The 16861-nt window shown below is 38.5% G+C and overlaps 1 protein-coding gene across 1 annotated transcript in view; it reads right to left on the minus strand.

Annotated features, from left to right (window-relative positions):
* The window catches only part of LOC103134172 (serine palmitoyltransferase 3), a 31507-nt gene extending 15969 nt beyond the window's left edge, over positions 1 to 15538 (minus strand). Inside the window, exons 1-5 of the mRNA XM_007546317.2 lie at positions 15346 to 15538; positions 10789 to 10980; positions 9964 to 10118; positions 7862 to 8010; positions 684 to 808 (exon numbers count right to left, since the gene is read on the minus strand). Coding sequence (XP_007546379.1) covers positions 684 to 808; positions 7862 to 8010; positions 9964 to 10118; positions 10789 to 10980; positions 15346 to 15444 — 720 coding nt within the window. The 5' untranslated portion in view covers positions 15445 to 15538. The remainder of the gene's footprint in view (positions 1 to 683; positions 809 to 7861; positions 8011 to 9963; positions 10119 to 10788; positions 10981 to 15345) is intronic.
* Between the last annotated feature and the right edge of the window lie 1323 nt (positions 15539 to 16861).

The raw sequence follows: 16861 nt of genomic DNA on the forward strand, positions 1-16861 counted from the left end.
TTGTGTTGACACCAGCACGGTGACAGATACGCTCAGCATGGCCCGGGGTCAAGCTGGTCCACCAACAGCTGTCACTCTAATGTGGCTCCGCCTGCATGGAGAGGCCTGTCCGAGCTCACCCTGTCCCTGTAGGACGGAGCTGGCAGCGAGGGCTGACCCCCAGACGTCACCGGGCTGGCGTCAGCGCTGCAGCCCAAAGGGGCTGCTGCACCTCTTCAGCTGCATAAAACGAGCCTGCTCTCATCACTTACAACCGTCAGCCCTCCTTTCCTTCCTGTCCGGCTGAATCGCAGCTACTCCTGCTTCATGTTGCCGCTGGTTTCTGTCAGCTCCACTTGAAGCAGGCGGGTGTGCCAAGAGGCCAGATTATGGGTAGTCAGACCCTTAAGTAGTGCTCATAAAAACTGCCCTTGCTTGTCTGCCTGCCTGGAAGCAGTCATGTATGCCCAGAACCTTCTCATTCTGGCTACTACAAGGTTTAATTAAAACTTTAATTAAGTGAGGTGGTCAGGAATATTTAACGGTTGATGTAGGTTTTCTTTTAAGAATTTGGAGCATATGCAAGAAGGAAACAAAAGCTCAACTAATTATATTAATATCTACCATGCTTTGCAAACTGCACCTTTATTGCTATCTGGTTTCCTTCATTCAGCGAGTGGGGAAAAGTGTGGGGAATCGCGTACCTTCCCCACGAGAGCTGGGATGTTCATTGAGTTTGTTGCAAAGCCCATCCCGAAAATCATGGAGGACTCCACCCCAATGAAATCGGCCACGAGTTGCTCCAGCTCCTCATGAATCTTCAGGTTACCTGCGAGATGGAAATCACAAAAAAAAAAACAGTCTCTCACCTTGGATGAGGTCTGCATCTCAGGAAATTATGCAATGTTGATATCATCGCTAAATATTGCAACTGCGGTCTCGGTTGGGGTCAATCAACCTTTCCCACATTTTTCTGTTTGTCATCTGTTTCTACATTCGTGATTGAAAGGCAGATTGGCACAGGGTTTGCGTTGCTACAATTAACTACGGTCACGACCTCTGGGTAGTGACCAAAAGGAAAAGATCATGGCTACAAGAAGCCCTGTTTGTGCATGTTGCTATCGTCAGAGAGTGATTTATTCCTTTAGGTTCTTGTTGATCTTTTTCTAGTCATCCAATCTAACATTCTGACAGACAGCAATAGTCTCCTCATAAAAAAGCAGAAGACACAAACCTCTGGATCAGCACTCACACTCTGGAGATTAAATTCAATTCTTATAGATCTATGATGTGACAAACTTGGAGTTTAGTTCCCCTGATCTTTTTTTTTTGTTTTGTTTTTTTTGTTGTTTTTTTTCCATCCAAGGTAATATCAGAGCAGGTCCCGCAAGGTCTAAAATGATTCTGTTGGACAATATGAGGCAGAAACAGTTGGTGATAAACCAATATGGCAGGTGGGGACCAGAATTCATTTTTGTGCTAATGTGCCATCTGACATTGTGTTTCTTTCATTTTGTGAACAAAATAAGATTTTTTTTTTGTCTTGGTATCTGCCTTTGTAGCCATCTGTGAAATAGAACAATTAAAGTTTCAGTGTCAAGATGCAGCGATTTCTATAAACTGGACTTTAATTGTGTTACAGTGCCTAGAAAAAGTATTCATACCTCTTGAACTTTTTCTTATGTTGCCACATTACAACCACAAACCTCAGTGGATTTTAATCAGATTTTATGTGACAGACCAACACAAAGTAGTGAATAATTAAGCAGTTGAAGGAAAATTAAAACTCTAAAAATTGCGGCGTGCTTATGGAGTCAGGCCTCTTTACTGATAACCACAAATAAAACCCAACGCCACTGCCTGCAGATGTTACTTGAATAAAAAGTACATAAATAGAAATGCGTATTATTTCCTCTCCGTATAAATCCAGCTGGTATATGAAGTCCATATAGGTTTGCTAGACAACACCAGACAAGAAACGGCATCACGAAGACCAAGGAAGACAGCAACCGCTTATAAAACAAACTGCAAAGCTACCATGACATGGTCATTCACCAAAACCAGGGGTCTGCAGCTCCAGGCCTCGAGAACTACTATCCTGCAACTATTTCTCTTCTCCACTCCTGAATCAAATGAGTGAAATCCCTCGTCAGCACGTCCTTCAGCTCTGCAGAGAGCTGATAACGAGCCATTTATTTCATTCAGGTGTGTTGGAGCAGAGATGCTCTCAAAAGTTGCAGAATAGTAGCTCTCGAGGACTTGAGTTGGAGACGGATGACCTGATAGAGAAGCAGTCAAGTAGCCTAAGGTAACAATGGAGGAGCTGCGGGGGTTTAGAGATCAGGTGGGAGAATCTGCTGACAAGACCAATTTTAGTTGTGGACTCCACAAACCTGGCCTTTATGAGAGAGAGGAGAGAAGAAGAAAGTCATACGCATCTGCAGTTTGCCCCCTAGCCATGTACATATAACAGCAGACATGTGAAAGTGTAATCTCTGGCCAGGTGAGACCAGAATATAACCTTTCGGAAGATGGATGGTGCTAAATACAGGCCCTAACAGGAGAAAAACCTGCTAGAGGCTGCAGGCGACCCAAAACTGTGTTGGAGGTTTGAGTTCCAGCAGAACAACAAGCATAAAAATCTAAATCTACTTCCTTTTCTTTCCACTCCAAAAGTAGGAACCCCTTCGTATTGGTCTGCATGGGAACTCCAATAAAATACATTCAAGCTTGCACTAGTAATGTGCTAAAACATGAATAAATCTAAGGAATGTAAATGCCTTCCGCAGAGCACCGCATATTCTGCATGCATGATATAAATCTCCAAAGCATGGAATCCATTCTAATACACTTGGCACGCGTTGTTACATTTGCATTGACAAGTAATAACACAGCCGACTTTCTGCAGAGGGAATATAAAATCTGATGAATAGTAATAACACAAAATTTCCCGACGTGACCTTTCATATGAAAACGGGGCCTTCATTGCATATACATTGCATACTAATCATTACAGTCAAAGTCAATATGGGTCATTACGACAGAGGGCGGGCATTAAATACTTACGCAGACAGATGTTTTTAGGCAGGCCGGGAAAATGGAAATCCGAGTGATGGGCATAAAACTGTAATGAAGTGAAGCAGCTCTGTCTTTATAGTGACTCCCGTTCAGTGCTTTCAGGACGATGAGCTAGCTAGATCGATTCTTACATTTCCTCGACCGCATGAGCACACAGGCCCTGCTGGCACGTGTAGCGTTTTTAATCAGACTGCACTGGCATTTGAGCTCTTTAAGGAACATTTCCCCTGGCAGTGTCTGCATAGGTGCGCCCAGCCTTCTTATTGATATTTTAACCTTCAGAAGCTGCCTTTAGATCTAGATACTATTCGGGTGAAAGAGAGTGATTAGATGTAGCTCATCCTGCTTTGGTTAGATGGAATGAGATGATGCCTACATCTTTTTTTTTTAAGTCTTCCTTTGCCTGTGTTAGCAAGATCATCATCATGTTTAGTGAGAACACTAAATATTGGAACTGTAGATATAAATCCTTCCTGTCTGTTTTTGTCACTACTTACATAGGACCCAAGCTTTCTCTACAGCATTTATAAGCATAAAAAGAGTTAATTATTTAAATATTAATTATTTCGATAGTGTATTCAACGATACGCTATTATTTCACAAATGCAGTGCTTGCCACATCTACTGGCACATCTATTAAGAGTAAAAAAAATATATAAACATCTAAACATTATCTTTAACTGAAAGAGAAGAAAAATATATTTTTTTAATTTAACTAAAATTACTTAATGGGGGTTAAAAATCCCATGTTAAGAAATAATATCTTTACAAAATCCCAGATGGCTCAAACGTTGATAATATAAATTACTCAAGTGCCAATAAGAGAGCACTTAGTCTTCTCCTATAATCTTTCAGATGGTGTAGCAGAATAAGCTTCTTTTTCTAATATGCCTAATTTGTTTTAGAAATTGACACACTTTCTACACTGAACAAATGTACTTTGGGTTACACATTGATATTGCAACTGTATTTAATTGTGAAGCTATAAATGTGCGATAATTTTTTTTTTCTGTGTGAGATTATACCACTGCACTAAAAGATTAATTAATTTCAATTGTTTTTTTTGTTTTTTTACATTTGCACCACTTGTGCTGAAATATCTGTGTCTGAAACCCAATAATTCCCTTATTAGTAATAAGTGATTAATTACAATGCTTGCTATGTGAGAATATTTGACAAACAGTAAGTTAATGATTGCAGGAAAAAGAGGACCAACCTAGTAATGTCAGTCTTTGAATGTTTGTCTTTAGAGACACTCCCCTCGAGCACACATTAAAATGTTCTGTTATTTCATTAAAATTTACTTGAGTGAATACTACATTTTGTTCCAATAATTACAGGTTGACTAAGACTTCAAGTTAAACTGCAATTAATCTCAAGACAGGAGATCATTTAAAAAAAAAAACAAACAAAAAAAAACAACATGTTGAATCTGAATGTTAAATGGAAAATAGATCATCAGAGTGAATGGTGCTTATTTTAAAATATATATCCTGTTAAGTTGTTGTTTATTTTGAACTGCGTACTACCAGCCTCTAAAAGATCTAGGTTTTTCAGTCTGCTACAAATTGCTATGGCTGTGATGGCATGATGACAGCTCTTAAAGAGACACCAGGGTGTTTAAATATTTACTTCATATATGGTCTCATGAGACAAATGCTTGTTTTTGCATAACCCGCTCACTCAAGACAGCTGAAGTGCCCATTAGAAACCCAGACTAAAACAGTCCAATTTGGAAAGAGAAATAAACATATAAATAAATCAAGGAAATGAATAATGGATTGTTTTGGGGGCCGGGGGTGGCAAGGGAGTGGTGAACTGACAAACACTGCTTGTTGTTTTTCACTGTCAAACTGCTGATATCACGAAACACACTCCCACATACACAGACTCTTGCGTGCCCGCCCCACTTTGTAAGCCCGCTCTCAGCAGACGCACGACTACCTGGCAGCAGAGGTTTAATGCTCTAAAAACATCAATAACGAGAGAGGAAAAAGGAGCTTTTTTCTGAAGAAAACTTCACCAATGAGATCCATGATGTTCACTCATCGAATGTTTTGACAGAAACACACAGCTGATTGCTAGTCATTAGAGTTCCGAGCTCCAAGATAGACATGCCTGAAATGAGCTTCATGCTGCCACTTGCATCTGATCAGAAGAGGAGCTCAAGATCAAAAGATAAGACACCATTTAAAATTCATTAGATCCCACTTTCCGATCCTTGTTATTATAACATGTCCGTGTATGTATATCGCATTTGCATCCTGTTTAAAGTCCTGGGGGTTTTTAATTATGACAGCTCATCCACAATAACATGTCTTCCATGGCTCCTCTGTGGACCAAAATGTATCTCTGCTGATTATCACTGCACATAATTGAACAAAAGCTGAATAATTCATACAACAATACAGTTGCTGACAGATAATTAAACATAGTGGCAGTATAACTCAGGGGAAATATACAGGTCTTTCTAAATAAATTAAAATATCAACAAAAAGGTCATTTTATTATCCCATTTTAAAAAGTGAAACTCATATATCGATGGCACACAGCGTGATACAGTCAAGCATTTATTTCTGTTCATTTCGACTATTTCAACATAGAAACATCAGCCCACCGAAAAGTATCTGTGTGTACTGTAAAGTATATCCATACTTGGTCGGCCCTCCTTTTGCAGGAATTACTGCATCATTGCAGTGTGGCATGGAGCTTGTGCCTCTGATGAGGAATTAAAGAGACTCAGGTGGCTTTGATAGCGGCCTTGTCATCTGAATAGTTGAGTCTGGTTGAATAGTTGAAGATCATCTTCTTGGCTTAGATGATCTTCTAAGCCAAGAAGATCATCTTGGCTTAGATTAAGATTAAGTAGGTTTATAGGCTAATTGAGGATGTGGGATGTTAAGCTCAGCATTGTGACAGTTCCTCCTTTTCTTACTTAGGTGTCTAGCTGTTCATAGTGGTCTCTGATAGTGGACCACTATCAGTGGTCCACTATCAGACCACTGATAGTGGACCACTATCAGTGCTTAATGAGCTGTAAATCAAGCTCATTAAGCACACGGGATGAGAACAAATGCTGACTCTGTCAGCGCTGATTGGCAATTCTGCTCCCCTCTTGCATCACTTTTATGCTGGGCTTCCCTTTTTTCAAAGATACAATCCCCCATGTCTCTACTGGGACAGAGTTAACACAAGCCCAGCATGCTCCACAGAACAAACAATAACTTCCTTTAGTATTCCTTGGAAATGTCATTACACACCTTCAGCCAAACCTGACGGACCCGTCAAGTACGGCCGCTGCCCTTCCTAGGACACCTTATGGACTTCTGCTCAGACCATTACTTTATGCTGTAAAATAAACTTTTATGACTCGAACTATGTTGCTTCTAAGAGCAATTTCTGCTATTGGGTCTAAACAACACAGACACCGACAGGTGTTTGGATTCAGGTGTTTACAGATACGCTTCATGTTGGGCTTCGGTTACAGCTAAATACATATTGTATTAATTAGTACAGCATACTTTTCAGTGACGTATGTTTGTCGTTGTTGTATCCTTCATTGTTTCTTTTTTTTTTTTAATAAACCAAAAGCAATGTCTAATTTAGGTATTTTATATAAATATAACTAGTGACGCATCATAGTGAAAACTATAATGCTCCACTTGTGAAAGTAAATCTTGTACTTCTGTGGGTACGATTCTGAATAATACACGGCCAGATGGGACACATGGAAACTGACTAAGCTAAAACAGGAAGTGGCACATCAAATGTGGGAAAGTGTCGGGTCGTTGCTGGAAAATGAAATAAACATCTTCACTCAGCTGGTCACCAGAAGGAAGCAGGAAGTGCTCTAATATATCCTGGCTCTACTGGCTTCCGAGCTGATAAACACAGTCAGCATTGTCAGGAAAACATTGCGACATAATTGCTGAAGTTAGAAATTATAATATTGATGATTAACCCACATTTTCCTGACACTTTTCTTTCTTTTCCTTCATCACAATATCCCCACCACTCTTCATGAGCTTTAGTATCTCAGCCAATGAAAATCTATCTACGAGGCCAGATATGCTATTAGCATGTAGGGTTTGCATGCATGACACATGAAATTTATTGATCTATCAATGCAAATAAGCAGACCCTTTGTGATTGAAGTGTTGCATGCATAGATGTTACAATAACTGTGATTTGATATGTTGTGCATCAAGTAACTCAAGCAACTTGGATTTTTTTTTTTTTGAACCTCTCTACTCTTCCTCAATACTCTGGGGGTCTTGATTCCCAAATGAATGGTAAAAGTTACTTTCATCTGAAAAAGGGGACAGAGCAGCAGCATAAAGCGCTCTAGAAATTTCCTGGCAGACTGCTGTGCTGACTTGAGAGTTAATGAAAGTCCCCTAAGCAACAGCCATGTCATTTTTCACCTTAGTCCAAGTGAAACGACTCTGACATTGTCTCTGGTCCAGGAGTGCACATTCTAGCACACTTCCGTTATTACTAGTAATTTTATGCCACATCCCAACTTTCAGAAAAAAAAATTGGGTCGTCAAGAGCTGTAAGCCATAATCATCAGAGATTTTAGAAAACAACACATGAAGTATATCACTGTGCATTATGACAGGCAGTTTCAACAGAAAATGCACAAAAGTCAATTCCCCCATCACATAAAAACAAACACCATTCCTCCTATGATTTATACAGTGGACATTACTTCAAATCGAATGAAAAGCTTTGTGAAACTGAGCTCAAAGCGACAAGTGGGAAACAATCTCTTTTATCTGTTAAACATTGACCGCAAACTGACCAATTTCCTGTCTTGTGCTGCAGACGCCAGCCCCGTACTGCCGCACCTTCTCTGCCACAGTTTTCAGGAAATCTTCGTTGTTTTCTGCGAAGCCGAGGTAGTTGTATGAGCCCATGTTGATGACGTTGTGTATTGTCCTCCCAGTAAACCTGTGAAGATTTATGTTTGTCTCAGTTAGTGTGTCATTGTTCTTCTGGTATGCACACACACGCACGCACACACACACACATGCAAACATAAATAACCTCCCAATAAACTGCACAATAGCTAAATATGTGCTATTCAGTAGCAAGAAATGGAATCCAAACAACTATACTTTAAACCAAAAGGCAGTGAATTTATATATTTTTGGAGAACGAATATGCAGATAACACTGGATCTCTTATGCATGTGAATACAATGAGGAAGTTGGAGGAAACATAGCCCAATTTCACCTGTCCAGTTTTAAAATAAAGTTCTTCTTTCAAAGAACAGAAGGAGTTTATCAGCCGACCTACTTTTTCCACTCTGCTTCATACCATTTTGCCAATTCACCACACTTCTCCACAAAAGTCGAGGAGGCTTCCCCATATCTTCTTCTTACAGTCACATTAAAACCTCTTTAAACATGTAATCCACGCTTACCTCTTCACAGATTCATAATATCACTTTCCTTCCCTGTGGCTCTGCTCATTTTCTTTTTCATAACACATTCCCTGACCCTGCTGCGCAGCACCAAGGAATATCAATTGTGGTCCAGAAACTCAAAACCATATCTGCATATGGTATATTTGCTGATATTCTTGGTGTGACATATTTGGAGGAAAAAAATCTACATGTAAGTTAATTTAGGAGAACTTACTATATAATAAAGACATGGATGCATACTTAACTTAAAGGCTATATACACTGACAAGCAAAGAGAGAAAACCTGACATAATGGTGGTTATATCTAGTAAAAAAAAAATCAAATACATGTGCAAGTGTCCTAAAAGTACTTTGTGGCAGCTGGTTTCAGAAAACAGCATATCCTTTAGATTAGGGAAATGATCTTTAGATTGTCTTCGCAAGTCTTATTGGTTTTGAGATGCTCCCACGCTCTCAAGTCATCTGGGTATGAATCACAATGTTTCTATGCACAACATAATCCCGCACACAGAGTGTTGTATGCAGGAACATATTGTTCACCTACTGCCAAAGTCATTCAGTGTTGATGTGTGCATCTGTTTAGAGATTGCCTCATATTTAATAAGTTATCCTTTCATCACACCAGATAAAGTCTCCAGGATATTTAAGAATTTTGTAACTTCACTGGATTTTGGCATAATTTATAGAGCAGTTCAAAAGGACAATAATGAGTTATGAGTGAAAACTTAACCAGAAACTAGAGAGAAAAAAAACATCTAATCAGTGAAAGCAAAGTTTGATCACGCATTAATACTTCTGAAAATCCACAGCACTCACACTGGTTTTCAAGAAAGGCGTCACACTGCAAGCAGCATTGCTTTCAATTTTTTGTTCTCTACCGTAATCTATGTTCAATATACATCCTACTGCTGTTTTGTTCACCTGCTGCTAGCATGACCATAATATCGCAGTGACTCCAGGAAAGGTGTTACATTTGTCTCATTATGTTTCCTCACACGATGCAGGCTTTCCCTATAAATGTGAGAGATTTTTGCACCATCAGCTTCAGCGGGATCCATGTTTTTACCAGCAGTAAGACAAGGTTCCTTGTGGGGGATTTCTGTACTGATGCAGTGCACTGCAAAGCATTCATTTTACTGCAGCACTTTAAAAATTATATACAAAACTTATATTACAAGCTTTGACAGTATGATGAATATATTTCAAAGCCTGAAGAACCCAACTTTCCTCAGTCTCCTCGAAACCTCCGTATGTGCATTTTATAGTCATGTGCTCCTTTCTGTAGCTTATATTATAAGCTTTGACAGTATGATGAATATATTTCAAAGCTTGAAGAACCCAACTTTCCTCAGTCTCCTCGAAACCTCCGTATGTGCATTTTATAGTCATGTGCTCCTTTCTGTAGCTGTCCTACTCCACACGCAACACAGCTGAGGTGCTAAAAGTTACAATTAGAAATGGTTGGGCTGCAATACCTGAATGTCCAGTTGTAGTCATCAGACACCCTTTCCATCAAGTCGAAGATAGGGCCTGGGAGACTGCATATGGGACGGTTCCAGTTGTCCCTTACTCGCATGTATAGGTTTCGAGTGTAAAAATTTTCAAAGTCCTGGTAAAGGGGAGTGAAATCCTGGCAATAAAAACAAATTAGTTAACTTCACAATGAGTCAGAACCAGGTTAATATTATTTTTTTTTCTTTTGTCAAGCCTAATTGCGAATTTAACAATTTGCTTTTTACAAGTTCTTGTACTTGTACGATAATCAGAGCCTTTATAATGTAATGTTATTAAATTTGAATAATTACTCACCTTAATCCAATGACAAAGCTCAAAGCTAAGCTTTTTCATCAAGATTAGTCGAGAATATCCTCAACATCCTTAATAAAGTAAAATCATGACTTTTTTGGCTGATTACACTGTCAAGATAATACTATATTGTGCCTGCCAACCCATAAAGCACAAAACATGTTGAAGACAAAGTATTTTCTAATTTAACCTTCACTGAAGAGACATAATATGAAATCTGAAACAAAGTAACAGAGAGCTTGAATCCTCTGAGATTTAATTAGATCTTCAACACATATTCTCTTTGGTGTTCCGTTTCACCCATGGCAACGTTATACAGAAGTGCGGAGAAACACAAGGGAAGAAAGAAGAGGCACTGCTTAAGGAAAAATTGAAATAATTGGGGAAAACAAAACGTACTGATGGTGTCTGCAAGCTTGGGTGTGTGGTATGCGTCTAATCATACAAAATGCCTGGGAGTGTGCCGACTGCATGTTTTTTTATGTTGCACCTACCTTCTGTTCCTCTCTTTCCTGAGCAACATGGCACTTCTCCAGGCCCACAGCTCGGAGGACGTCTCTGAGGTAACCAAACAGGGTGACAATCCCATAACCCAGGTACGTCATCACCGCCACATACATGGGTGGCTGTTCAAACGTGTCATGGCTGAACTGCCTGGAGCCGACGCCAGTCTGTGGGCCATTTTTCTATTTAACGAGAGAGCAATGATGAGCGCTTTCGCATTCCGGACGGGAGCAAAACAAAACGTAGTAGCATTTGTAGTAACAAATGTGGTTCAGCTTAATATAAAAAATGAATTGTGGTTAGCATTTCAATTAACCTGGATGAAACAGACACTGAAACCTGTAATTATGAGACTCATTTTGAAAGACCCAGCATTGGGGATCTCTGTGTGCCAACAGTTAGAAATGTGTTGTAATATTTCATGTGAAAGAGAACCAAGATGATTTAATTCAACATGAGTAGTTTTAGAAAACTCTCCCCTATGAGTGACTTTTCAGGAAATACCTGAAACTATTGACCAGTCTCATACTGTAAGCAACTATTCACGTGACTTTATTATCTACGCATCGACATACAATCAGATTATTTGTGCAGCAAAGGGAGCCACGCCCTTTGTCCATTTGAAGGAATGCAAATACAGGACAGAATGGCAATGAAAGCCAGATAATTTATACAGCTTCGGGTTGCTGTTGTGCTCGTCTCATCAGGCCACTTTGCAGTTTCTTGACTTTCATGCCCTACATGCTTTTTACAAGCTCTTAAAATGCACAAAGCAAAAAATAATCATGGCTAAGGCGAAGTTTCTACAAAAAGAACAACACTGCAGGGACATTTTTCTATTGGTCACACTTCAAAATGGGAAAGAGGCCCCAAGATGACCTTGGTATCATGCGTGGGATTTAAAAGAGGTAAAAAAAAAAAACAAAAGAAGAAAAAACATAAACACAAACAAACATACATTTTTTTTTAAAGGGAGTCAACTTAGAACCACGACTTTACAGCATTAAGTGCATCTCTGTCAGTAAATATATGCTTTCATCGCCATTGTATTACGAGTATACGTAAAGAATCACAGAGCAGGGACAGTTTAACGACATCGATTGCAATGTTTTCCCAGTATCCTTGCAAGCTGATATCTTTATAACACCAGCTAATGTCTGCTCAGCATCCACAGGCAGTCCTGTAACGACAGATCTAAGTTTTTTTTTTGTTTTTTTTTAAAGTGGTATTTATTAATGTCGCATGGTGGAATAAGACCTGCAGTGATTCAGAACTGAATTAGATTCAGTGGAAAACAATGACTCTGAAGGGCAGTTCTATATGTTGCAATAACCTACTTCAAGTGACAGGCAGGTGATCTCAAACTAAGCAATAAAAAGATAAGTGATAGCCAGCTAGTACTAACCTCAACCCTTATTCATCCTGACATTTGTATTTCATTCCGTTCAACTTTTCTCTGGGAAGGCTAAATGCAGAAATAACTCAAGAATATTAGAATAAAATAAAATGTAGCCACATCTTATTTGAATCCCCGATGAGGGCAGTTCTTTGCCCTGGCCTAGCTAACAGTAGGCCCTGAGAAGTACCATTGCTCCGCCCACATGCATAACGCATTGTGCGTGGCCAGGAGGGCACCCAAAAAAAAATCACACTCGGTTTTTATAATTAATCGTGACATATTTAACTAGACATGTGTGAATAAATACAGAAGAAACAAAATTGTTCTAGAAAAAGACTCATTTCCTAAAGTCTCCCCCTTGATGCCCCATTCCTTCCCGTCGTCCCAGTGGTTCGCTCTACTGCGCTTCAATCTCAAATTTTGCAGACACCTGTGTTTCAAGAGTCAGGCTGGGAAAAAGAAAAATAATATAAGAAAGAAAAAAGAAGTCGAAAAACTGACCTGATGGCATGCCAGCACTGACATTGGTTTACGACTGAAACAGGTTTGGTGGAAAAACTCCCCTGAGGAGCTCCATCTTAGAGATAATGAGTTATGAAAAGTCTCCATAACAGCACGTTTATTCAAGCTGTTGCATAAATCTATGTTAGAGGTGCTATGAAGAGTATTTCTTCTCCCTGGAGATAAGCTGCTAGTTATGCGTTTCTGAAATACTCTCTGGTTTTGTTGTAACTGATCTGTAACATACCAAACGAATGACATTCCAAAGTCCAGGGTCCCTAATGACATGCACCTATGGTAGGACATGCACAGCTCCTCTTTGTCACATCCACTTGATCAAATCTTAAAAAATATTGCCCTGACTTCATGGATGGCAAAGTTTGGTTGTAGCTATAGCCATTTGGTGACTTACAAAAATGAACACGCATCTCCTTTAACTTTGAGGCAGTGCCACGGGGTCTATGTATCACATTATGTTGATTAACGAAGCTATTTTATTTCCAACTACAATACCACCTGGGACTTTGTTAAAAACAGTTATGTCTCAATGTGTTTGTTTTCCGTCACTTTGGAAGGTGCTGTTTATAGTCACACAATAAGTGCCGTTCCAAAACCACTAATAGTTGCTGTAAATGTCTGTCAAAATGTTACAAAGCAGCGTGAAATAACAATAACAGCAAAGAATACTGTGATTAAGAGCGTTAAAAGGTGTATCATCAAGTCTGTGAGCCAATCCCTTGATTGGTTGTTGTGAAACTAGTTCTCTCAAATGCAGCTTTTTGTCTGCTTTTGTGGGCCGTATTAACAAGAATATATAATGCTAACTTTACAATAAACAACCCCAAGATGTAGTTTGATGTATTTTTTCTTTCATTCTTTTTAACAAAATAAATGGGCTGGTTTTTCAACCAAAGACTCAGTGCTTCATTTGCTCAAACAATTATCGTTTTTATTTTTCCATATCATAACTAGCTTGACTTTGCAGGGGTTGTTTATACTCATGTATATCTTTGAATTGTTGCAAAACTTATTCTATGCTTCTATTAAAAAAAGAGGGACTAGTCTGCTAAGTAATGTTGAGCTGCTGTTTTGAACCAAGTTGTAAGCTTATTTGTTTTGACAATGACATCATTGCATAGCTAGAGCACTGCGAAGTTATGCACTCACTTACTATGAAAATAAATTAGTCACACATCAACTGTTGTAGTCTAACGTCTCTCTTGAGTCTCAATTCAAGCACTGAAAACTTTTCATATTTAGAGGAAGATACAAATGGATAGTACAGAAAGTAAAGAGGACCTTTCAAGGAAGTATAAGAACTGTACCCTCTGTAAAAATACAACGTATGTAAGGGAAAAGAGGAATCATTTCAGGGTGGAGTCTTTTGTTTTTACTTTTTTTTGTTTTGTACATTTAAAAAAAAAAAACAAAAAAAAACTTAGGTTTCAGCGGACCGTGCTATATCCAAAATATATAGCTATAGAAATGTGGATCAGATAAGAAAATCTAGCTATATGATGAATTACAAGGGAAAACAAGGTTGGTTGTCATACTTTGTTTTTACTGCAAACAAAAAATGCTATGAATAGTCAGCCCCTTCTCAGTGTGTGGAGGAAGCCTAAAGTGTGAGGCGTTTCTGAAAAGTATATTTTTAATACAGTGTTTCAGTTTACAATGCTTAGTTTCAATTCTTAATTAAAACAACATCTTATAGAGACAATATCAACTTTAATGCCATGTTTGCTACTTTGTTAAACCAACAGAATAGAGCAACCATCTGATTTTTCTGCTCATTACTAAAAACTAAACTATTTCTAAAATATCCTACAAATAACAGTGGTTGAAACATCTGATGGACTCATTTAATAGCAATATTTGCCAGTGAAAACATTGATCATGATATGCAAAGATCATATCTTGGACTACAATGTCTCTCTGTCTGGCTTTCTAACCGCATGAACAGACAAAAATTTAAAGAGGACAGGCAAAAACATATGAGGTGGATTAGCAGTGCCATCCGGGACGTGGAACATGGCTTCTGTTGCCTCTATCTTGGTCTGTTAGCATGTCATACAGCAACAGTCAGATCCCTCCTCAGATTTGTTGCAAGACTGACTGCTACCGGAGACCCTCCAGGCCCACTGCATCTTCGTTCAATATGATTCAAAAAGTATTTTATTTCTTTTAAACAGTGTATGTAAATATCTTGATAATAAACAAAAGTGATACGGAAATAAAATCTTGAAAAATCCCATATCAAATTCATAATTGTTTCCCAAGACAGAGACCTAACAGCGTAGTTAATACAGGCTGCATTGAAATATGTAGCTTATTTATAAATAGTTATGTTGAACAGATATAACGACACAAATTACGAATTAATTATACGTTTTATTCATGTATAGTTAAATTGTTGCGTACTTAAAAAAATAAAAAATGTAGAATTGACATAAAGTACGGCACACTGTGAGTTACGTCACAAAGTTTATGTCAAGTAAGAAGCCCAACGATAACCGCCGGTAGATAACCTGCATACGATCAGGTGCAGAACACCGTGCCGCACCTAAGCAGGCGGACCGGCAAGGTAAGGGAAAAAAAGTTACCCCATAATAAGCAACTGTCATCAGTGAAGCATAAACAGACAAACCTCTGTCTTGCTGTGACAGCTGTTTTTCCTCAGATCGTCACATTTCAGTCCGTTCTGGCTCGAAGGAGGCTTTAGGTCTGCGTCAGAAGTTCTTGCCATGTTTAGCAGAGGAATGGGTCTGTTCCGTTGAATGACAAACCAACGTGCTGGTTACTAAACTGCCAAAGGTGACTTCCTCCTTCAGCTGTTTCGGTTCAGCCTCTTTTTTTTTTTTTTTTTTGCTGCTGTTGTATGGAAGCTTCAGCAGAAAATGTCACCCTTGGTTTACCTCAAAGTTTTCTCTTTCGATACAGCGTAAAAGGGAACTTCTGGTTATTAAAAACTAAACAGAGCTGGCACTTACATCACCCTCATTTATTTTTAAATTATGGAATACAGTTTTTTTATTTATTTATGTATTTCACTCAATAATAAAACGTTGACAAAATGTAAATAAAATGTTTTTTACTATAATTAGACCTACTGTTTTGGGTATCATGAAACTTTATAAGAAAAGCTCATCTGTGTTATAGTATTTTTTTTTATTATGTGTACTAATAAACATAATTCTGTACATGCATTCCGTTGCAAAAGTATTCATACCCTTTGCACTTGTTTTGCATTTTATCGGGTAATGCAAGTGATATATAATTAAAAACTGAAGAAAAAAGAAGGAAAGAAAGAGAGGAAAAAAATGCAAGGAGAATCTCAGCAGCTCCTCCAGAGTTACCATGGCTGCTTCTCTGATTAAGTCTCGTAGCATTAATCCTATTTTCATTTCCAAATGATGAATTGAATAGAGCTCTGTGAGATGATCAAAGCTTGTTTTAACCTAATCCTGCTTTAAGTTTCTTCACAACGTCATCCTTGACCTGTCTGTGGTGCTACTTGATCCTCATGATTATTCATTAATGTCCACTTAACAAACCTCCGAGGCTTTCACAGAACGGATAAATTAAACACAGTCGGACTCTGTTTACTAATTAGGTGACTTTTAAAGGCATCTGCTTGCACTGAATTTTAGATAGGGATAAGTGCCCTGAATGTCACTCATTTAAAAATGTATATAAAGAAGAAAAATAAAAAACTATGCTTCCTCTTTCTTCCTCTTCACAATTATGTATTAGTTTGCGTTTATCTATTCCATAAGGTTGAGGTTTGTTGTTGTAGTGTGACAAAATGTGAAGTATGAATACTTTTGCTTTTAATGTACCTACAATAAAAAATTGTTTCAAAGGAAACAGATCTCTAACTTGTAAAATGCATCCCAATCCTTTTCTGAATGAGTCTATATCTGTACAGGAATGTGAAATAGTAAGATTCTTTCAGACTCGATTCATGAGTGTAACTGACTTTGGTGCTAAATATTTTCACTTTTTATGGTTTCACTTCAGGCGTTCAAAGTAGGCTTGCTTGTGAAATTGTACTCTGCACGTGAAATGCTCCTGCTGCTGTAGTAAAAGACAACTAAATGATATGAAGTTGGTGGTAAAAGAAACGTGACGGACACTGTCAGAGCAGGCCCAAGGCACAACCA

The sequence above is a fragment of the Poecilia formosa genome, unplaced genomic scaffold (genome assembly GCF_000485575.1).
Source record: "Poecilia formosa unplaced genomic scaffold, Poecilia_formosa-5.1.2 Scaffold15, whole genome shotgun sequence".
Lineage (NCBI taxonomy): Eukaryota > Metazoa > Chordata > Actinopteri > Cyprinodontiformes > Poeciliidae > Poecilia > Poecilia formosa.